General features: G+C 42.2%; 2 protein-coding genes across 2 annotated transcripts in view; both read right to left on the bottom strand.

Annotated features, from left to right (window-relative positions):
- LOC141109903 (uncharacterized) overlaps positions 1–8,039 on the bottom strand; it is a 39,036-nt gene extending 30,997 nt beyond the window's left edge. Inside the window, exons 1-3 of the mRNA XM_073601155.1 lie at positions 8,027–8,039; positions 7,360–7,584; positions 2,643–2,784 (exon numbers count right to left, since the gene is read on the bottom strand). Of these exons, the coding sequence (XP_073457256.1) occupies positions 2,643–2,784; positions 7,360–7,584; positions 8,027–8,039 (380 nt within the window). The remainder of the gene's footprint in view (positions 1–2,642; positions 2,785–7,359; positions 7,585–8,026) is intronic.
- Positions 7,626–20,557, bottom strand: part of LOC141111320 (uncharacterized) — a 71,633-nt gene continuing 58,701 nt past the window's right edge. The window contains exons 8-10 of the mRNA XM_073603507.1: positions 19,763–19,873; positions 11,529–11,721; positions 7,626–8,657 (exon numbers count right to left, since the gene is read on the bottom strand). Coding sequence (XP_073459608.1) covers positions 8,444–8,657; positions 11,529–11,721; positions 19,763–19,873 — 518 coding nt within the window. The 3' untranslated portion in view covers positions 7,626–8,443. The remainder of the gene's footprint in view (positions 8,658–11,528; positions 11,722–19,762; positions 19,874–20,557) is intronic.

The raw sequence follows: 20,557 nt of genomic DNA, 5'->3' as shown, positions 1-20,557 counted from the left end.
GACTGCGGCTTGCAGGTCAACCAAAAGTGACAGTTCTGCCAACCGGAGAACCTGTCGTGGTTGGAGTTAGAGGGGAAGCTGTCACCACTAAGGGACCGTCCACCTTATTACCGGGGACCACAGTGAGTAACTGAAGCAAATACCGGAGCAGCATTCTCATCAACCGGGGACGGTGAAGAATCAGGAAACTTCAGTAGGTCATGGGAGTGCACCGCTCCAAAGTAATCACCTAAGATTCACCAGAGCTATGACTAAGCATCATATCTGGTGTGAAACTCGTCAGCAGCTGTGCAGTTAGTCTGTATTGCTCTGTGATGCTTTGATATCCATTTTTTAATAAAGGTGAATTTTTTTTGGAGTGCGGCTATCCAGCGTTCTATTTCTTCCAAACTTCAGTGGGTATCAAGCCAGGGACCCAGCCAGTGGAGGTGACGCTTGCAGAGCAGCCTTGTGTGTCAAGCCACGGACCAAACAGGCCAGTGGGGTGAAGCTTGAGAGGTATCTTGAGTGCCAAGCTAGGGACCCAGCAGAGAGGTGGGGGTGACCCTTGAGGCAGATACCACTGTGAAGATTGGAGGAGCTCAAGGGATTCAGTGGTAGTGAATCGGCGGATCTCGTGAGAGACCAGGAGCTCAGTGGGCTGAGGATCTACAAGGTGTGATTGTAGTAGAAGTGAAAGGAACTGTTATGTTATGTTAGGAACTGTAAAGACTGTTGCCATAAGAGACAGCAATCCTGCACATGCAGATGTGGCGTCATGCTGGATGCCTTTCCCTGCATGGCTGTCCTCCTATTGAAGTCTGAGAGTTTGTCAATTGAACTTGCAACTACCTAAGGGAGTCCTGGCCCTAACCCTTTTTCCCCAAAAAGTTTGTTAAGAGAAATAAAACTCTCTTTTGCATTCAAGAAGTGTCTGGCGGACAATAACTTTGACCACCCTGCAACCACTATGCCTCACAACCCACCATATACAGAAGGATGTCAGCTATCTCTGGCCCTGGAGGTTCTCATTAGACCGAAAGAGGGCTGGGACCTTGCTACAAACCAAAAACGTAAATTTATTTTTTGGGAATTTATTGTGATAGACCAACGCAAAGTAGCACATAATTGTAAAGTGGAAGGAAAACGATAAATGTTTTTCAGCACTTTTACAAATAAATATGGGAAAAGTGTGGCGTGCATTTGTATGGCGCCCCCCCTGAGTCAATACTTTGTAGAACCGCCTCTCACTGCAATTACAGCTGCAAGTCTTTTCGGGGATGTCTCTACCAGCTTTGCACATCTAGAGAGTGACATTCTTCTTTGCAAAATAGCTCAAGCTCTGTTAGATTGGATGGAGAGCGCCTGTGAACAGCAATTTTCAAGTCTTGCTACAGATTCTCAATTGGATTTAGGTCTGGACTTTGACTGGGCCATTCTAACACATGAATATGCTTTGATCTAAACCATTCCATTGTAGCTCTGGCTGTATCCTGATGGAGGGTGAACCCCTGCCCAAGTCTTTTGCAGACTCTAACAGGTTTTCCTCTAAGATTGCCCTGTATTTGGCTCCATCCATCTTCCCATCAACTCTGACCAGCTTCCCTGTCCCTGCTGAAGAAAAGCATCCCCACAACATGATGCTGCCACCACCATGTTTCACGGTGGGGATGGTGTGTTCAGGGTGGTGTTCAGTGTTAGTTTTCTGCCACACATAGCATTTGGCTTTTTGGACAAAAAGTTAAATTTTGGTCTCATCTGACCAGAGCACCTTCTTCCACATGTTTGCTATGTCCCCCACATGGGTTCTCGCAAATTGCAAACGGGACTTTTTATGGCTTTCTTACAACAATGGCTTTCTTCTTACCACTCTTCCATAAAGGCCAGATTTGTGGAGTGCACGACTAATAGTTGTCCTGTGGACAGATTCTCCCACCTGAGCTGTGGATCTCTGCAGCTCCTCCAGAGTTACCATGGGCCTCTTGGCTGCTTCTCTGATGAATGCTCTCCTTGCCCGGCCTGTCAGTTTAGGTGGACGGCCATGTCTTGGTAGGTTTGCAGTTGTGCCATACTCTTTACATTTTCGGATGATGGATTGAACAGTGCTCTGTGAGATGTTCAAAGCTTGGGATATTTTTTAATGACCTAACCCTGCTTTAAACTTCTCCACAACTTTATCCCTGACCTGTCTGGTGTGTTCCTTGGCCTTCATGATGTTGTTTGTTCACGAAGGTTCTCTAACAAACCTCTGAAGGCTTCACAGAACAGCTGTATTTATACTGAGATTAAATTACATACATGTGGACGCTATTTACTAATTAGGTGACTTCTGAAGGCAATAGGTTCCATTAGATTTTATTTAGGGATATCAGAGTAAAGTGGGCCGAATACAAATGCATGCCATTTATCATTTTCCTTGTACTTCACAATTATGTGCCACTTTGTGTTGGTCTATCATATAAAATCCATATAAAACACATTTCAAGGGGTATGAATACTTTTTAAAGGCACTGAATGCATTTATTGCTCAGCTTTTTGCTTTGCGTTAATCTTGCTTTATTAATAAGACTATGAACAGCCAGCTATAGTTATAGAAACTTGGCCAAATCCTAACAGCATGCAACAATGACTCCAAGTGGTTTGTAAGTGAATATCATACTCACAGAGGGCATAGAGATGGCTTTGATGTACCTGCTGGGCAGTAGGATCCCACAGGGCAAGCACTGCACTCTCCTACTCGTACACTACCCAGCTTCAGGTTATAGGTCCCTGATGGGCATGGAAACTGAGATCCAAGCTGGGAGCCTTTAAGAAAGAGAAAGACAAGGACCACTTCTATTATAATAAAAACTACGAGTAAAAAAACAATGCATTAACCATATTAACCACACGCAGATATACGTCAGCAGAATGCCCCTCCTGCACAATCTGACGTACCTGTACGTTAGTCCGCAAAAGCAGGATAGTGGGCACATGCCCGCGGCGGGAGCGTGCCCACGGGTCCCGTGGATTCGATGTCCGCCGGCGGCCCGGGATTGTGGCGAGGGGAGCCAGAACAGGGAACTGCCTATGCAAACAAGGCATTTCCCTGTTCTGCCTAGTGACATGACAGAGATCACTGCTCCCTGTCATGTGAGTAGTAGCCCACCCCCCCCCAGTTAGAATCACTCCCTAGGACACACTTAACCCCTTCATCGCCCCCTAGTGGTTAACCCCTTCCCTGCCAGTGTCATCGGGAACAGTGATCTCTGTTATGTTTCAGTAAGCCCATCCCCCCCTACAGTTAGAACACTCTGGTGGAACACACTTAAACCTCTTGATCACCCCCTAGTGTTAACCCCTTCCCTACCAGTGTCATTTTTACATTGATCAGTGCATTGTTTTAGCACTGATCAATATAATAATGTCACTGGGCCCCAAAAAGTGTAATTTGGGGGTCAGATTTGTCTGCCGCAATGTCGCAGTCCTGCTAAAAATTGCAGATCGCCGCCATCACCAGTAAAAATAATAATAGTTTTTAAAAAAGTCCCTAAATCTATCCCGTAGTTTGTAGATGCTATAACTTTTGCGCAAACCAATCAATATACGCCTATTGCGATTTTGTTTTACCAAAAATATGTAGAAGAAAATATATCGGCCTGAACTTTTTTTGTTTATAGCCCAAGAAATATAAACCGCAGAGGTGATCAAATACCACCAAAAGAAAGCTCTATTTGTGGGGAAAAAAGGACGCAAATTTAGTTTGGGCACAGCATTGCATGACCGCGCAATTACCAGTTAAAGTGACACAGTGCCAAATTGTAAAAAGTGCTCTGGTCAGGAAGGGGGTAAAATCTTCCGGGGCTGAAGTGGTTAAAGCAGCCCATACCTAGTTCCACCAATATTCTATGATGATCAGATTAGGTTGCAGCATACTATTTGATCTTGGCTTACAGAAAATGCAACTTTCATAGGGGGGACAATAAAAAAAAAAAAACACAGATGTGTAAATGGGCGCTAACAAATGTCTGAAGAAGGAACTGTTTTTATTTCCAGGAATGCAGATCTTTCATTTTCTCATACTTCACCAGCAATAGAAAATGAGAACTGATTAGTTGCTCTAGTCTACAAAAATAGCTTCCCTTTAATTAAATTCCAATTAGTGCAATATACAAGGGTCACTTTGATTTTAACTGCCTGACCCCATGGGGATAATTTGGAATTCCCCTGAAGCCCCCATTGTTGCTTTGGGCCTCTGCGCAACACAAAAGACTCTACAGTTTAACTTGTCCTTTGCTGAGGCAGCCTCCCTGCTATCAAAGGTGCTATACTAGGTCTACATTAGACATGTGCACTGACAAAAAATTTGTTCATTTTCGTTTCATTAGTTTTTTTGCTTTTTTCAGAAATTCGGAAATTCAAAAATTCGGATTTCCGAATTTTCAAATTTTCTAATTTCAGAATTTCAGAATTTCCGAATTTCCGAATTTTCAGAATTTCCGAATTTCAGATTTTCCGAATTTCCGAATTTTCAGAATTTCCGAATTTCCGAATTTTCCGAATTTCCGAATTTTCAGAATTTCCGAATTTTCAGATTTCCGAATTTTCAAATTTTCGAATTTTCCAATTTCCTCATTTTCAAATTTCCGAATTTTCCAATTTCGAATTTCTGAATTTTCAAATTTCAATTTCGAATTTCCGAATTTTCACATTTCCAAATTTTGAATTTTCGAACTCCGAATTTCTGGAGTTTGATAATTCAGAAATTAAAAAATTCGAAAATCTGAAAATTTGAAAATCTGAAAAAAAGAAAGAAAATCAGTAAAATTCGAAAAAACAACTAAAAATAACTCACTAGATATTGGAATTTCCTTTCAAATTTGGCTGTTTGTGAACGGAACGAATACGAATTTATCCGAAGTTACGAATTACACCAAAATAACGAATGCTGCATCTAAACAAATGATATGGAACAAATTAATAATAAATAATAATAATAAAAAGGTTTTATTATTATTATTGTTTTTTATTATTATTAGATCATTACGTTCCATTCTTTTAGATATGGCATTCGTTTTTTCAGATAATTCCTAACTTCGGATAAATTCGTACTCGTTACATTCACTAAATTTGAAAGGAAATTCCAATACCTATAATTTAATAGTGAGTTATTTTTAGTTAGTTGTTATTTCGAATTTTACTGATTTTCTTTTTTTTCAGATTTTCAAGTTTTCGGATTTTCGAATTTTTGAATTTCTGAATTATCAAACTCCAGAAATTCGGAATTTGAAAATTCGAAATTTGGAAATGTGAAAATTCGGAAATTCGAAATTGAAATTTGAAAATTCGGAAATTCGAAAAGGAAAAGGAAATTCCAATACCTAAAATGTAATAGTTATTATTAGTTAGTTATTTCAGATTTTCAAGTTTTCGAATTCTCAGATTTTCATTCTTTTGAATTTTTAGATTTTCATTCTTATTTTCGGATTTTCAAATTTCCAAATTTTCAAATTTCGGAAATTACGAAATTTCGGAAATTACGAAATTTCGGAAATTACGAAATTTCGGAAATTGAAAAATTCGGACATTTCGGAATTAACTAATTTGTCGAAATTCGTTAAAAAGTGAATTCAGAACTAAACGAATTGCACATGTCTAGTCTACATAAGGATGTTTTTTCCTACTAAAGGAAAACTCTAATAGCTTATGGAAGGGGTAGGCAACCTGGACACTCCAGCTGTGGTGAAACTACTAATCCCATCATGTGTTTGTCAGGGTCTTGCAATGTCTCATGGGACTTGTTGTTTCACCACAGCTGGAGGGCCAAGGTTGCCTACCCCTGGCTTAGGGTCAATTTAATTGTAATCTATAGGATGCTCACTTTCAAGTACACTGTCTCTGATTATCCTCAGATGGAGCTGAGGGATGGGGAGGAGTCACCATTCTGACTCAATCACTTTTGTGATCTAAACTTCAGTTTGAGCTACTGAGCTCTGTAATAAAGAGCTGTCACCACTGCATTCTCTCCTTATGCTGGGTTACTGTTATTGTATCGGGGCATCCTGTTATTGGAGGAACTGCTGGGTCCGACCTACAGACTTTATGGCTATTCAGAAATATATTTACCCTTTTCGCTGTCAGGGCCGTTTTTGTATTTTTTTGCACATAAAAAATCATTGCACACAAAAAATCATTTTAGTCCCGAAGATTAGCTAAACCCCTCAAACATTATATATTTTCTGAAAGCAAACACCCTGGAGAATAAAATAGTGCTAGTTCCAATTTTTTATGGCACTTAATATTTGTGTATTGGTTTGCCAAGTGCACATTTTCAGTTTAACAAAATACACTAAAGTTAATTTTAGTGCACACAAATACAAGAAAAATTATCCAGTGTTTAGTAAAATAAAAAATATGAGGTTACGCCAAGTAAATAGATACCCAACATGTCAAACTTTAATATTGCGTGCACCTGCAAAAGGATAATGAACTTCGATACCCTATTTATTCCATAGGTGATGTTTTAAAGTGGATGAAAACCCGATTCATGAAATTTGAGCTGGGCACATCTATCTGCAGTGTTTTCTTATCTCTCTTCAAAGCACTATGTCCCGTAGCTTTCTCCTGCTCCGTTCTTCTGTTATCAGCCTGATAACTCCTGACAAGTTCTCCGTCACATATGATAAAAGCCGGAGTTTTGTGTTGGGGAGGATGCAATAAATAGATTAGCAGAGCCCTAAACGATTCAACAAACAGAGCTGAGAGTCTCCACCTATGAGGAGAGGGGGCGTGTGCCTTTCCTCCTGTCTTGGCTGTATGCCCAGGCTTCACTGCAGTGTTAACCAGGAAGAGAAAACCTCATAACACCATGTGCACTTTCCAAACAGTATATAAAGATGAAGACAGCAGATATACAAAGAAAAAAAAAGTAGGGAGATTTGTTTCTTCTCTGTGTATCATCTGAGGCTGTTCACTTCACTGGGTATATGTGAGGGTTTACATCCACTTTAAAAGCCCCTACAGGTCATTACTTTAGAGTTAACCATGAATAATGGCTCTAGAATTATTGCTGATAATTGAAGATCAATCCGCATCTGGTGGCAGGTGACGTGACAAGCTCTCTGGTGACCCCAATGTAATGAGGGGGGCTTTGGGGACCCTTATGTAATAATATTTAATGTTCTATATATACACACACACACAAACACGTATATTTTATGTACATGTGTATGCCCGCCCAAGCACATGACTCTCTTTACTTCGCTGCTATGGGTTCTAGCCCCAGATCTTTTGTAGACCCAGCAACGTCCCTGGTGCATTTATTAGCGATAGTAGATTTAGTACAAACTCACCTACCCAACATCAAATTATATTTATCTACATATATATATATTTACACACCTTCTGGACAGAAATGTCCCGCACTGCATTTTCCAGAGGGGTTCTCTGCTCCCATCAGACAGAACCAGCCAGCAGGACACGGGTAACAATCTCTATCGGATGCCAAGCCGGGCCTGTCACTCCATGTGCCAGGAGGGCATTTGTACTGAGAACCATGCTTGGTTCCTGGAGGGCAATAATGACCACGAGGACAGGGAACCGGAGGCCGTTGCCTTCCCCCTGAACCTAAATACACAACACAAAAGTTAATACATCAAAATGCTGCATCTAAAAGAAACAATTGAAGATTTAATTAAAAAAGCTCTGTGGTAGATTTCAGCTACTTCTTAGCTGTGACCTTATCTGGTTTAACCACCACCAGCAAGAACAATGTATCAATAATTGGTGTACATTGGTATGTGGTACTTTTAAACTGGACCACATTACTGCTCCATATTGTATTTTCCGCAAAATGTCGTTGCTAGAATATGCTAGAACCAGGGTTACCAACCTTCCGCAGCATTTTTTACTGACAAAACATGGAAAATTTACTGGCGGAGTACTTTTTTTTTTTTTTTTTTTTTTTTACTGGCAACCTGAGAGATTACAGAACTCCTACTGAAAACGAACACAGTGGCAACTCCTGTTGGTATAATCGGAAATTTTAGAATCGATTGTGTTCCCATACAACTCTTCACCATCACCCCAGGTTGTATCTAGTTATCTTTTATGTCCTCTGTACTGTTATCAGCATGTGTAATAATGAGCCTCATTCCCTTTATCATAATATGTTCAATTAACATATCTGTTATGTCTTTTTGTGAACTCGATAAAATCATTTGACAAGGAAAACTAACACAGTGAATATTTGAACAACAGTATAGACATGATATGGAAACACTAACAATACCTATAACAAAGTAATTTGCTTGATTTACACTTAAAAAGTCAACACAGCATGAAATTATCAGCCTCTAATATTTACAGGCAGTTGTAAAAAAAATCACAGATTTTTACAATCTGTCAGTAAATTTACTGGCGGTTGGCAACCCTGGCTAGAAGTGAAAAAACACATAAAATTGTACATGGGGAATTTAAATGTTTATTATTTTTTCTTCATACCATAGACTGAAGACCCCAACAAGGGCTGATTACATTCTCTTTTTCCCATGTGTACTGTACCTGTCGGGCAGAAGAATCCAGCTGAACAGACCTCACACTGGGACTTGTGGAAAAGGCTATGTCCGTCACTAAATGTCCCGGCCGGACAGGCGTTATCAGAGGATGTAGGTGATCGAGATCCCACCGGGCACACATACCTATCACAGCAAGAAAACCCATAAAGATACACACTGTAGTAGATCAGCTTTAATACATGATTGTCCCAAGTGCAATGATCTATGTAAGGATCCCGCACTGCTCCTTCCCAACACATTATACTTTTCAAACCTTCATATTGTGAGGATGTTGTGTTTAGCAGCTCTGTCATAACACAAAGGAACATTCAGTAGGGATGAATAAATCAGCTGTAAATAGCATCTATGTTTATTTAAAGCTGTATTTCAACAATATATATATAAAAGAAAAAAAATAATGCAGCTCTGTATTCATTATTATTTTAAATGTAAACAGTGTAAGAGCTAGGGTTGTCACCTTTTCTTCAGGTCAAACCCAAACACTTTAGCGGCACGCATAGCATTTTTTTTACAGTATAATATATATATATATATATATATATATATATATATATATATATATATATATATATATTTTTTTTTTTTTTTTTTTTTTTGCTGTTAAATAACATTTCTAATCATATGAAGTTAATAACAAGAGTCCCCCTTTACATCAGAGTCCACAGAGTTCCCCTTTTACATCTGAACTCACAGAGTTCCCTTTCACTGTAAGGGGGGACTCTGCAGACTCTGATGTAAGGGAGAATTATGGGGACTCTAAAATAAGGGATGCTCTGGGAACACTGAGAACTCTGATGTATGGAGAGGACTCTGATGTATGGAGAGGACTCTGATGTATGGAGAGGACTCTGATGTATGGAGAGGACTCTGATGTAAGGGGGAACACTGTGGCCTCTGGTGTAAAGGGAAACTCTGATGTAAGGGGTGCTCTGAGAACCCTGATTTACCTTTGTGTACTCACTCGGAGGCAGGAGATAGAAGGGGGGAGACTTCAAATCACAGATGGGGATGGATGGTGAGCTCACTCATCCATTGACAGTCAGTACCTCTGATCCAGGTGTATCTGAGGCTGCTGGACTTCAAATTTCTGGTCCCCACTTTCCTATTCTGAGGCACAGCGCCGGGGATTGGATTGTAGGCAGACACAGAGGGGTAGGGGAAGACGTGCAGATTGAGCCCTCTCTCCTCTCCTGTCAGTGTGTTTGGGGGGGGGGGGGGGATTGTTAGTGCTGGCTTTGGGCAGTGTGAAAGAGAGTGTAACAGACACTCTCAGCTTAGACAACTGCAACCAGCAACCCTTCTAGGAAGCCACAGTCCAGTCTGAATCATGTGTCCGGGTTTCAGGCAGTCCGAAACCCCGATGCATGATTCCAAACCCGAACTGGTGACAACACTAGTAAGAGCCCAAATGTGATTTGGTATCAGCCTCTTACTGTACAGCAGAGCTCAATTGGGTAAGAGAGAAGCAGCACCAGGAGCCAATTTGTTGTAACGCAGCGCTTATTGCCAACAAGGCACATGTTGACAGGAGGATAGAGCAGAGAGTTGAGCTCATCGGCGTGCTGCCACTGGTGTCAGTGAATAAAACAGCAGCCCAAAAAAAAAAAAAGCAAAGGGCCGCAACTGCCCCCCCCCCCCCCCCCCCCCGGGCTGCAGTTTGGAGACTACTGGATTAGAAAATATGTTGCAATTGTGGCATGCCTCCTCCCGTCACTCTTTATACAATTTGCAAACCTCTTCATAGTTTGCTTTAGAACTGTATGCCAACGTCATAATGGGATATAGAGGGCAGTGCCTGCCTGCTGTTGGGGAATGCCCCTGGCAATAATGTAAGATAATCCAAAATCCAGCTCTGTAGGAATTACCCAGGAGAAGAGAAGGCAATCTGGATAGAAGCATCAGAGAGGACCTTCATCTGCAGGAGAGTGTTCTGAGGAGCAAGGTCAATGCTGGACTGGCGCCCAATTCATCACGCCCCACAAAAAGTCGAGAATCCAACCCTAATGCCCCGTACACACGATCAGAAATTCCGCCAGCAAAAGTCGGATGTGAGCTTTTGGTCGGAAATTCTGTGTGTATGCTCCACTCCACGGACTTTTGCTGGAGGAATTCCAGCCAGTAAAAGATTGAGAGCAGGTTCTCTATTTTTCGGCCGGAAAAAGTTCAGATCGGAAATTCCGATCGTCTGTACCAATTCCGATGCGCAAAATTCCTACGCATGCTCGGAAGCATTGAACTTAATTTTCTCGGCTCGTCGTAGTGTTGTACGTCACCGTGTTCTTGACGGTCGAAAGTTCAGAGAGCTTTTTGTGTGACCGTGTGTATGCAAGGCAAGCTTGAGCGGAATTCCGTCGGAAAAACCATCCAAGATTTTTCCGACGGAAATTCTGCTTGTGTGTACGGGGCATAATATGAAACCCCAGCCACTTGGGGGTCCCTAGCTGCCTCCAGGTGGTAAGCGGATGCTACACATTTGAAAGAAAGGACTTCACGACCCAAGATCTATCACTTTCAAGTTCTCTGAGATGCTTCTTGTCCTGGGGGGGGGGGGTTGGCTGGGTAAACTGGTCCTTTTTTGAAGCAGCCAACAGCACTGGCTATCAGATTGAGATGACAATATTATTATTATTAATTATTTAAGGTACTTATATAGCGCTATCAATTTACGCAGCACTTTACATATACATTATATACATTGTACATTCACATCGGTCCCTACCATCAAGGAGCTTACAATCTAAGGTCCCTAAACTCACATTCATATACTAGGGGCCAATTTAGACAGAAGCAAATTAACCTACCAGCATGTCTTTGGAGTGTGGGAGGAAACTGGAGTCCCCGGAGGAAACCCACACAGGCACAGGGAGAACATGCAAACTCCAGGCACGTAGTGTCATGGTTGGGATTCAAACCAGTGACCCTTTTCACTGCTAGGTGAGAGTGCTACCCACTACATCACTGTGCCGCACAATATAGACCATGGCTAATACATACCCGGGAGAGCAGTCTGTGTCAGGATGGGTTAACCCTGAATGAGTACAGGCTTGTCCTGCTGAACACGGGGTGCAGTCCCAGGCCTCATCCTGACCCTCCAGGGGGTTAAAGGTGCCTGGCGGACATGGAACCGGGTAGCTGGTATTAGGTAGACAGTAAAATCCAGCAGGGCACAGAACACACTCTTCAATTCCTTCACGGAGAATATAAGAAAGCAATGAAAAATTAATTAATAGATATTCTAGAATAAATTACAATATTTATTTTAATCTGTGTTATTTATTTTATGTTTTATTTTAACCACTTCAGCCCCGGAAGGATTTACCCACTTCCTGACCAGGCCATTTTTTTGCGATACGACATTGCGTCACTTTAACTGACAATTGCGCTGTACCCAAACAAAATTGACGTCCTTTTTTTTCCCTCAAATAGAGCTTTCTTTTAGTGGTATTTGACCACCTCTGCGGTTTTTATTTTTTGCGCTATAAACAAAAAAAAGACTGACAATTTTGAAAAAAAAGCAATATTTTTTGCTTTTTGCTATAATAAATATCCCCCAAAAATATATTAAAAAAATAATTTCTTCCTCAGTTTAGGCCAATATGTATTCTTCTACATATTTTTTGGTAAAAAAATCGCAATAAGCGTATATTGATTGGTTTGCGAATAAGTTATAGCATCTACAAAATAGGGAATAGATTTATGGCATTTTTATTAATAATTTTGCCGGCGGCCATTGCGGCTACACGCATTGGCTCCTAGGTCACAAGGCGGGCGTGCGCCCCCTATACTCCTTAAAGCGCCCCCTGTACAGCTACGGCGATTCGCGCAGGAGTGCCATACTGCCGGCGGGGGGGGGGGGGGGGGTGCTTAATTGTATGAATTTTTTATTTGTAGTGCAGTTTAAAATTTTTTATTTGTTTTTTTATGGCTATTATTGGTAATTTTGTTGTGCTTTTGCATCTTGTTTAGTTTATTGTTGTGATCTTGTGTTGTCTTTGTTAAAGCGGAGTTCCAACTGTTTAAATTTTATTTATTTTTTTGCATGAATATCGTTTGTTTAATACTCTTATTTATAGCACTATGTATCGCCACTCGATTGTCGATTTCATATCGTAAGATAACTTATATTCTTCTTTGCTGTCATTTTCCATATTGCTTGTGGGCATGTGCAAGACCACAAGCACTATCTTCCGGGACACGGTGCTGCTGAGCGACCAGCATACAGCTCCCCGTTCTCGCGAATGCGCAGTATGTACGTCTCGCAGCGCCGTACACTTCTGACATTGCAATCTCAACGGGCGGTGGCGTCAGAAGTGCCTGCCCCGTTGTGATGGCAACGAAGATAAACTAAACAGAGATACAACAAAATCCTCCTTTTCCCTTGACACTTTCGGTGTTAATGTAACGCTATTCCAGCCCTCGGCGCTGCCCACTGACTAGTACTAGGGAAATGACGTCAGGCGCCAGGGAGAGGAAGAGGCAGATTACAAGGCACCCCTTAACAACAGCCAGGAAAAAAAAAAAATTCCAAATGTTGTTGCTTAGGTTTATTGTTGCTGAATACTGCAAAGTAATTTTTTTGGGTGGAACTACGCTTTAAGTATGTATGTGTCATAACAATTTCCCAATTTTCCTTTGGGATTAATAAAGTACAGTGGAACCTTTGATTACGAGCATAATCCGTTCCAGGAGAATGCTTGTAAATCACTCACATATCAAAGCGAGTTTCCACATAGAAGTCAATGGAAACGAAGATAATTTGTTCCGCATTGACTTCCATTACATGCAATACCGCATGTGGTCAGAGGTGGGGGGGGGCGGCGCTGGAGAGCCACGAAAATACTCGGGGACAGCTCAGAAAGCCTCTGAAACACTCGGAACGGAGTATTTCCAAGTGTTTCCGAGGCATTCCTAGTATTTCTGAACGACCCCAAACCGTTCTGACTTCTGAGTGTCCCTGGTGCCCCCGCACCTCTGGCCAAATGCGGTATTGCACTGCCCATTAGCTTGAATTCTGCTTGTTTTGTCAGACAACACTCACAAACCAAGTCAGAAAAAATGTTGCTCGTCTTTCAAAACGCTTGTTAACCGCGTTACTCGTAAACGAAGGTTCCACTGTATTCTGTAACTGCATAACTGACAACAGCTGCCAAGCATGCAAAATTGTTTCTATAGGTTCTTCCCTTCCCTAATATATAAGAAAGATAAAAAACAAAACATTAAACAGAGGCAAAGCGATAGTCCAGCATGTGTGACTTGTCCTGTAGAGAAGCCTTTTCGGTTTAGATTGGAAGGATCGCTCTTCTTTATAGTCAGTGTCTGATCTTCGGGGGGCGCAGTGTGGACTCAATGTTCAGTTATGTCTGGCCAGTAGGAACGCTTTGATTTGCTCACAGTGGACATGGCAGCTGGTTACAGCCAAAGGGAACTCCAAATAGCACATAGGGCTGCTTTCATAAAAGTGCCAGTCTCTCTGTCCTGGGGGGATGAGTTACCGGCTGTAGAATAATATAAGCTGCAGCTTTTTACACTGCTAAATAGTACAGTATCTTATGCTTTTAGAACATAAGAACAAGCACTGCTGCCAGCTATCTTCTAGGGTCACAGAGGACATGGTATAGCGTGACATGAAAACCGCTCTACAGTACTAATACCGCTGACCTGCCTTTTCTCTGCTAGTGCTATAGTAACACTGAAGTATTTTTCACAGATGTCTTGCTATTAGTGCCAAGGAAACAGATTAATCAAAAAGGTTTGATTTAAAGAAATGCAGAAATACAACTAGCAAAACAATTTACTTAAAAGAGAAGTATGGTTTTGGGCTTTTTTTTTTTTTTTTAGATTAATACTTACCTTGGTGGATGCTGCATCTGCCCCCCCCCCCCCCCGCGCGCCTCTGCACTGAGAACTGAGCGATCGAACATCGCAGATCGCTCGGTTCTGAAAGCTCCCTGGGTAGAGAGCTGCTGACTGTCAGTCACAGCTCTCTGCTCTGCCCCTCCTCACTCAATGGAGCGCTGGGCTTCGGAGGGGGCGGGTGCAGCCGGCTCAGTCTCTCAGTGGCTCGCTGACAGGCTGGGATGTGTGTCAGTCCAGGCTCCTGGCGGATCCAGACTCCATTGTCGGGATGATGAGGTGCCTGGACTGATTCCTGTGACGTCAGCAGAGAGAGGACTTCAGACCACTCTCTGCTGAAAACGGGTCACAGGAATGCAAAACGAATTGCACTCCTGTGATCCATAGAAGAAGTACAGCCAAACGAGCTTTAACTATACTTCTCCTTTAAAGATGCTATTAAACAATGGTGGCTGGTGGGCTTTTTTCTGGGGGGCAGCAAACAACCAGCACTACCCCCCCCACCTCCAGGCAGCACGGCACTGATGCACCCCGCACCAGGGGCTTGCGGCACTGTCAGCCAGCACCCCCTCCCCGGCACTGACTATGCAGCTGGCTATATCCTCTCTCCTGCTGTGTCCTCCTCTCCTCTCCTCCTATGTTCCCCATGCAGTGGCCGTTCCGGCTCCAGCGTGTCCCCTCTTCCACAGCGCTAGGCATCCAATAGGATAACATTGGCCAATGGGGAAACAGGTCTCACTGACCTGCCTCCTGATTGGCGGGGAGTAACTGTAGTGTGAAAATAGCAAAAATGAATTTGCTACGGTCACACAATTGGGTGGGATCAGGGCACACTCTCTGCGCCCCAAGCCCACCCTATTTTGAAATCTATTAGAGCCTCTGGCTCTAATCAGGTGCTTCAAAAAGCACAACCCGCCCACCCCCGCCATAGGAATTCAGGATGCCAGGCACATGAATAGGGAGGGCGGCAGAGAGGTTTTGGGGGGGGCAGTGCCCATGCACCCTCAATGCACGGGCCTCCGCTGCTATTAAATTGTATCTCTAGGCAAAATCTTAAAGGGGTTGTAAAGGTAAACATTTTTTCACCTAATGCATTCTATGTATTAAGGTGAAAAACATCCCGACAATACCGCTGCCCCCAGCTCCACCGTTTTACTTACCTTATACAAAATAAAGATTAGTTAAATTCACAAGTGCTTTTTTTTCCTACTACTATTCCTTTATACTGGCTTTTGAAATTTACAAATGCAACATTTTAGAAATTGGAAGAAAGGTTTAGCACTGATTATCTACAACTTTGACACTGGATTTCAACTCTACATTGTAACTCCTCCTTCAAATTCCAGATGACGACCTTTGAACGTATCTGCCTTAATTCACCTGGAACCGGGGGCACTATCTCCTCTATCTCTTTAAGCGGGTGGGGGGGGGGGGGGGACTCGTCATGCTCCCACCCGTATGTTTCCAGATGGGAGCGAGACTTGGCGACCTCTATAGAATTAGAGGATTGGAGCAAGGCCTGGTCATCCATCGTCAAATGTTCTTTTAATACGGTCACCATGGAGGCAGCCTACAAGGTCCTCCTCCGCTGGCACTGGGTTCTGGCCCGCATAGCTCACGCGAACCCATCGTACAATGATAGATGCTTCCGGGGATGTGGCCAATGCAGAGATGAGATTCACATTTGGTGGTCCTGCCCACAACTGATGGGATTCTGGTCTAGGGTCTATGGCCTTCTGTCAACCCTTTTTCATGTACCTTTCCACAAAGAAGCCCGGCATTACTCCATTGCCCCCTTCCCGGGCCTGTTCTCCTACCAACAAAAGCTGGCCATCTACCTCTTCATTGCAGCAAAACGCACTATTGCTAGAGCTTGGCAGAAGCATTCGGTTGGTATTGCAGAGATGAAGAGCATTTTGACCACCCTTCATGTTACATGAAAAGATGACCAGTGTACTTCATGACTCCCATGCTAAGTTCCTCAAAGTGAGGAACTCATGGTGGCCTTATGCTCTCCCCGCCTTGCCCCCAGCCAGCTTAGGTGTTCCAGACCGTTCCAATATACCACCCAACCCCCAGGCCCGAGCTCTACTCTTGTCTAAATGTACACCTCCTCCTTTTCCATTCTTACCTTGTCTGTTTCTCCTTTTCCCTTATGGCCTAATTCTACATCTCCTTTCTCCCTGTCCTCCCTCTTAGCTTCGCTCTCCCCACTTCACCCTCCCCCCCTCTCCTTCCCTACCCCCCCCCCCGTTTTTTTGTTTGTTCATTTTGATTTGTCTGTTAGTCTTACCATGTCTTGGACCTCCGAGTCCAGTTATTCATTCCCACTTCCAGCTCTGTTGCCGGATGCTTTTACCGTTTGCCTTTACATTTTGAAAAAATATTTTGTTTGTATTTATGTGAAAAGTGATGTTTTGTTGCCCTGTGTGGGACCATTTTGCCTTTCTTTTCTGTATTCTGGCATTGTCTTACTCAATAAAAAATGATTGTAGCAGAAAGGTTTAGCACTGGGAAACACTTTTTGAAAGATAAATAGTGCATTTTATATACAACTATATAGATCAGACCAAAATGAGGGACAAATGAGGAGGAAAGAGGGACAGAAATCATTTGTTCCAAATCAGGGACAGTCCCTTGAAATCATGGACAGTTGGGAGCAATGGGAAAATACTAACCATGCATTTTTGAAAGATTGGTGTTCGTTTTTGGTCCCTATAGACTTCAATGACAGTGCAAAAAAAAAAAAAAACACACACTTGAAAATTGTATGAAAAATGCACATAAAAACACGCAAAGAAAAGCCATGAAAATGGAGACACAAAAGGTGTGAGCCTAGCCCAATCCTCCACATAATGATGTGAAAACAAGGTACAGCACGCTCACTAGATGGCGATGTTGCTCTATTTTCACATTCAAGAAACCGCTAAAGGAGAAAATGCTAACATATCTGCGGGTAGCTTCTTTAAATCTTACATATTTCTTGTAGTTTGTAATCTTCAATTGTTTTTTTTGTTTTTTTTTTTTTACTGTAATGTTTTCAGGTTTCTTAAACGTGTAAAAAGTATACATCAGAAAGAGAGAAGAGGAGCTGGAGTCATTTATTCCATATAACTCTTGTCTATCATGTTCTTCTCTTCTTTCCATTATTTGGTGAATTGATTTTTTTGTTATTAAACTGTCAGAGGTCAGGTACACTGCACAGTGAAGGGTATTTGGGTTTTATTGAAAAGGACTTACAAATAAATTTACTCATACCGAGAAGATTGGAGGGAACGGTGATGCCTGTGACCCCCAGTGCCCCCTTCTTGGAAGTGAACCCTAGTTTTCTCAGGGTGGGAGAACATATCGACACAACCGGGTGAAGACAATATAAAGTACCACAGACAATCCTCACAATGATTTCTTCCTTTATGATTAACACTGAGCTCCAAGCAGATACAAAAGACTATTTCATTTTGTTATGTGCTACATAAAAAAAAGGTATTTGAAATATTATTATTATTATTTCAGGTACTTATATAGCGCCGTCAATTTACGCAGCGCTTTACATATACATTGTACATTCACATCAGTCCCAACCCTCAAGGAGCTTACAATCTAATATCCCTAACTCACATTCATACATACACATACTAGGGACAATTTAGACAGGATCCAATTAACCTACCAGCAAATACAGTTATGGATTGATTTACTAAAACTGTCGGTGCCCGTTTCCGGGTTTTGGCCACGTGCGCCACGCCCACCTACTCTCCTGTTATTTGACACAGTGGGAGCTTGTCAACAGATCCCGGCCAATGATTCATGGCAGGGACCTGATGATTGGCTGTGTTGAATCACAGTACAGTGTCCTGTGTTGATAAACACCACAGGGCTCCCTATAGAGAGAGCAATCACTTTGTTTCTTTTCACAACAAAGCAGGGGAAAGAAACTAATAGATGTGTCGTAAAAAGCAGCACACACATTAACACTTGTTAGGCTCACAGTTAACCCCTTGATTGCTACTAGATGTTAACCCCTTCCGAGCCAGTGTCCTTAGTACAGTGTCAGTGTTTAGTATTATCACTGATCACTGTATTAGTGTCACTGGTGATGTCAGTGACAGTTAGTCAGTTCCCACAATGTGCCAGTTAGTGTCAGATTGTCCACCACACTATCACAGTCCCACTATAAGTAACTGATCACCGTCAGTACTAGTATAAAAGAATATATATATATATATATATATATATATATATATATATATATATATCCCCCCAATAGTTTGTAGACACTATAACTTTCACACAAATTCATTAATATACACTTATTGGGATTTTTTTTTAACAAAGACATGCAGCAGAATACATTTTGACCAAAATTTCTGAAGACATTTTTTTTTTTTATTGGACATATTTTATAGCAGAAAGTAAAAAAATATTGGTTTGTTTTCTCAAACTTTTTTCTTTTTTTCGTTTGTATAAAAAAAAAAAAAAAAACCCATGCGGTGATCAAATAACACCAAAAGAAAGCTTTATTTGTGTGAAAAAATTACATAAATTTTATTCGGGTACAGCATTGCAAATATCAAAATATGGCTTGATCAAGAAGGGGGTAAAATCTTCTGTAGCTCAAGTGGTTAATGCACAGAATGCATTAAAGGGGTTGTAAACTCTCGTGGTTTTTCACCCTAATGCATAAAATGCATTAAGGTGAATGCAAACCTTCTATAGTAAGGCACCCCCCCCCCCAAGCCCCCCCTTTACTTACCTGAACCCGGCCTTTCCAGTGCCCAGAACGAGCACACCAGCTCCAGCGGGTGTCTCGGGTCCTGATTGGATAGATTGATAGCAGAGCAGCTATTGGCTCACGCTGCTGTCAATCAAATCCAATGACGCAGGAGCCGGGGGCGGGGCCGAGTCCTGCTGTCTGTGTCAATAGACGCAGCAGCAGGACAAAGGAGTGCATCCCCATGAGTGCCCCGAGGGAGAACACTTCTCCAACGGGGCACTCGAGAAGAGGAGGAACCAGGAGCGCCGCCGAGGGACCCCAGACGAGGAGGATTGGGGCCACTCTGTGTAAAACCAACTGCACAGAGGAGGTAAGTAATGTTTGTTAGTTTAAAAAAAAACAAAGGTTTAGTTATCCTTTAAGATAATAAACATTTTGACTTTGGAACCACGTCAATGTGGCTGTGCTGCCTGACATGGGGGCTGGATCATGCAATCAGCGAACCAAAATTACCATACCAATGATGTACCAAGTAAGAATACTCACTTATAGGAAGTTAAAGCTAAAGTTAGCTGTCTGCCTGGAGTTCTAATTAATACATACCAAAAAAAGTTTAAAAAAAAACATAATCCAACAAATTAATAATAATAAATGTTCTTACTGGTGGCCCCGCTGTACTGAGTGAAGGTGCCAGGAGGACAGTCTTGCTCTCGGCTGGTTCCAGCAGGACAGAACTTGCCTCTTGTACATGGAAATCCAGACACAGATGAACCTGTGGAGGACACCAAGACACAGAGGGACCAGGTTACAGACATGTATGCAGAAATATACAGGCAATGCACAGAGAGGTTATAGATAAAAAAAGACACAATGTATACAGATATAGTACCACAAATTTGCAAAAATGAATATTCACCAAGATCTTCTGGATTACTAAACTGAAAGGGAAGCATTGGGACTATATCAATTCGCTCATCAGGAAAAATACACTACTTCAATTGTAATGATTTCATATGTATATGTAGCAGTACCCCCGTAGGGGCTGCTGGATATTGTGGTCCACCTGCCACCTTGCTCAGCCTGGCATTCACTTCCCGGTCACTCTTGAGACAACGAACAGTCCGTATGTTTGTTTTTGTATTTTATTGAGGGATTTTGAACTTGGATAGGGTAAGGGAAATTACGGGATGCCCAGAATCGATAACAGAATTAATAAGATGATTGGTTGGAACCTCTATTTATACTTCTAGAGTTCCAGTTTCCTCCAGCACAACGCTTATTTGTAGACTGTTCCTCTCTTTCTCCTGTACAATACTTGGTTCCTGGTACAACTAGCACATGGTAGGCCCAACTCTGACTCTGTCAGGTCTTAGCAACTGCCATTTGCAGGCAGGGACCACAGGCCCCTTTAATGTAGCAACAAAATAGGAAAAGTCATAAGTGCTAGCTGACCTTT

The sequence above is a fragment of the Aquarana catesbeiana genome, linkage group LG10 (assembly GCF_042186555.1).
Source record: "Aquarana catesbeiana isolate 2022-GZ linkage group LG10, ASM4218655v1, whole genome shotgun sequence".
In the NCBI taxonomy this organism is placed as follows: Eukaryota; Metazoa; Chordata; class Amphibia; order Anura; family Ranidae; genus Aquarana; species Aquarana catesbeiana.
The sequence above is the reverse complement of the archived record's forward strand: the minus strand, read 5'-3'. Positions and strand labels throughout refer to the sequence as shown.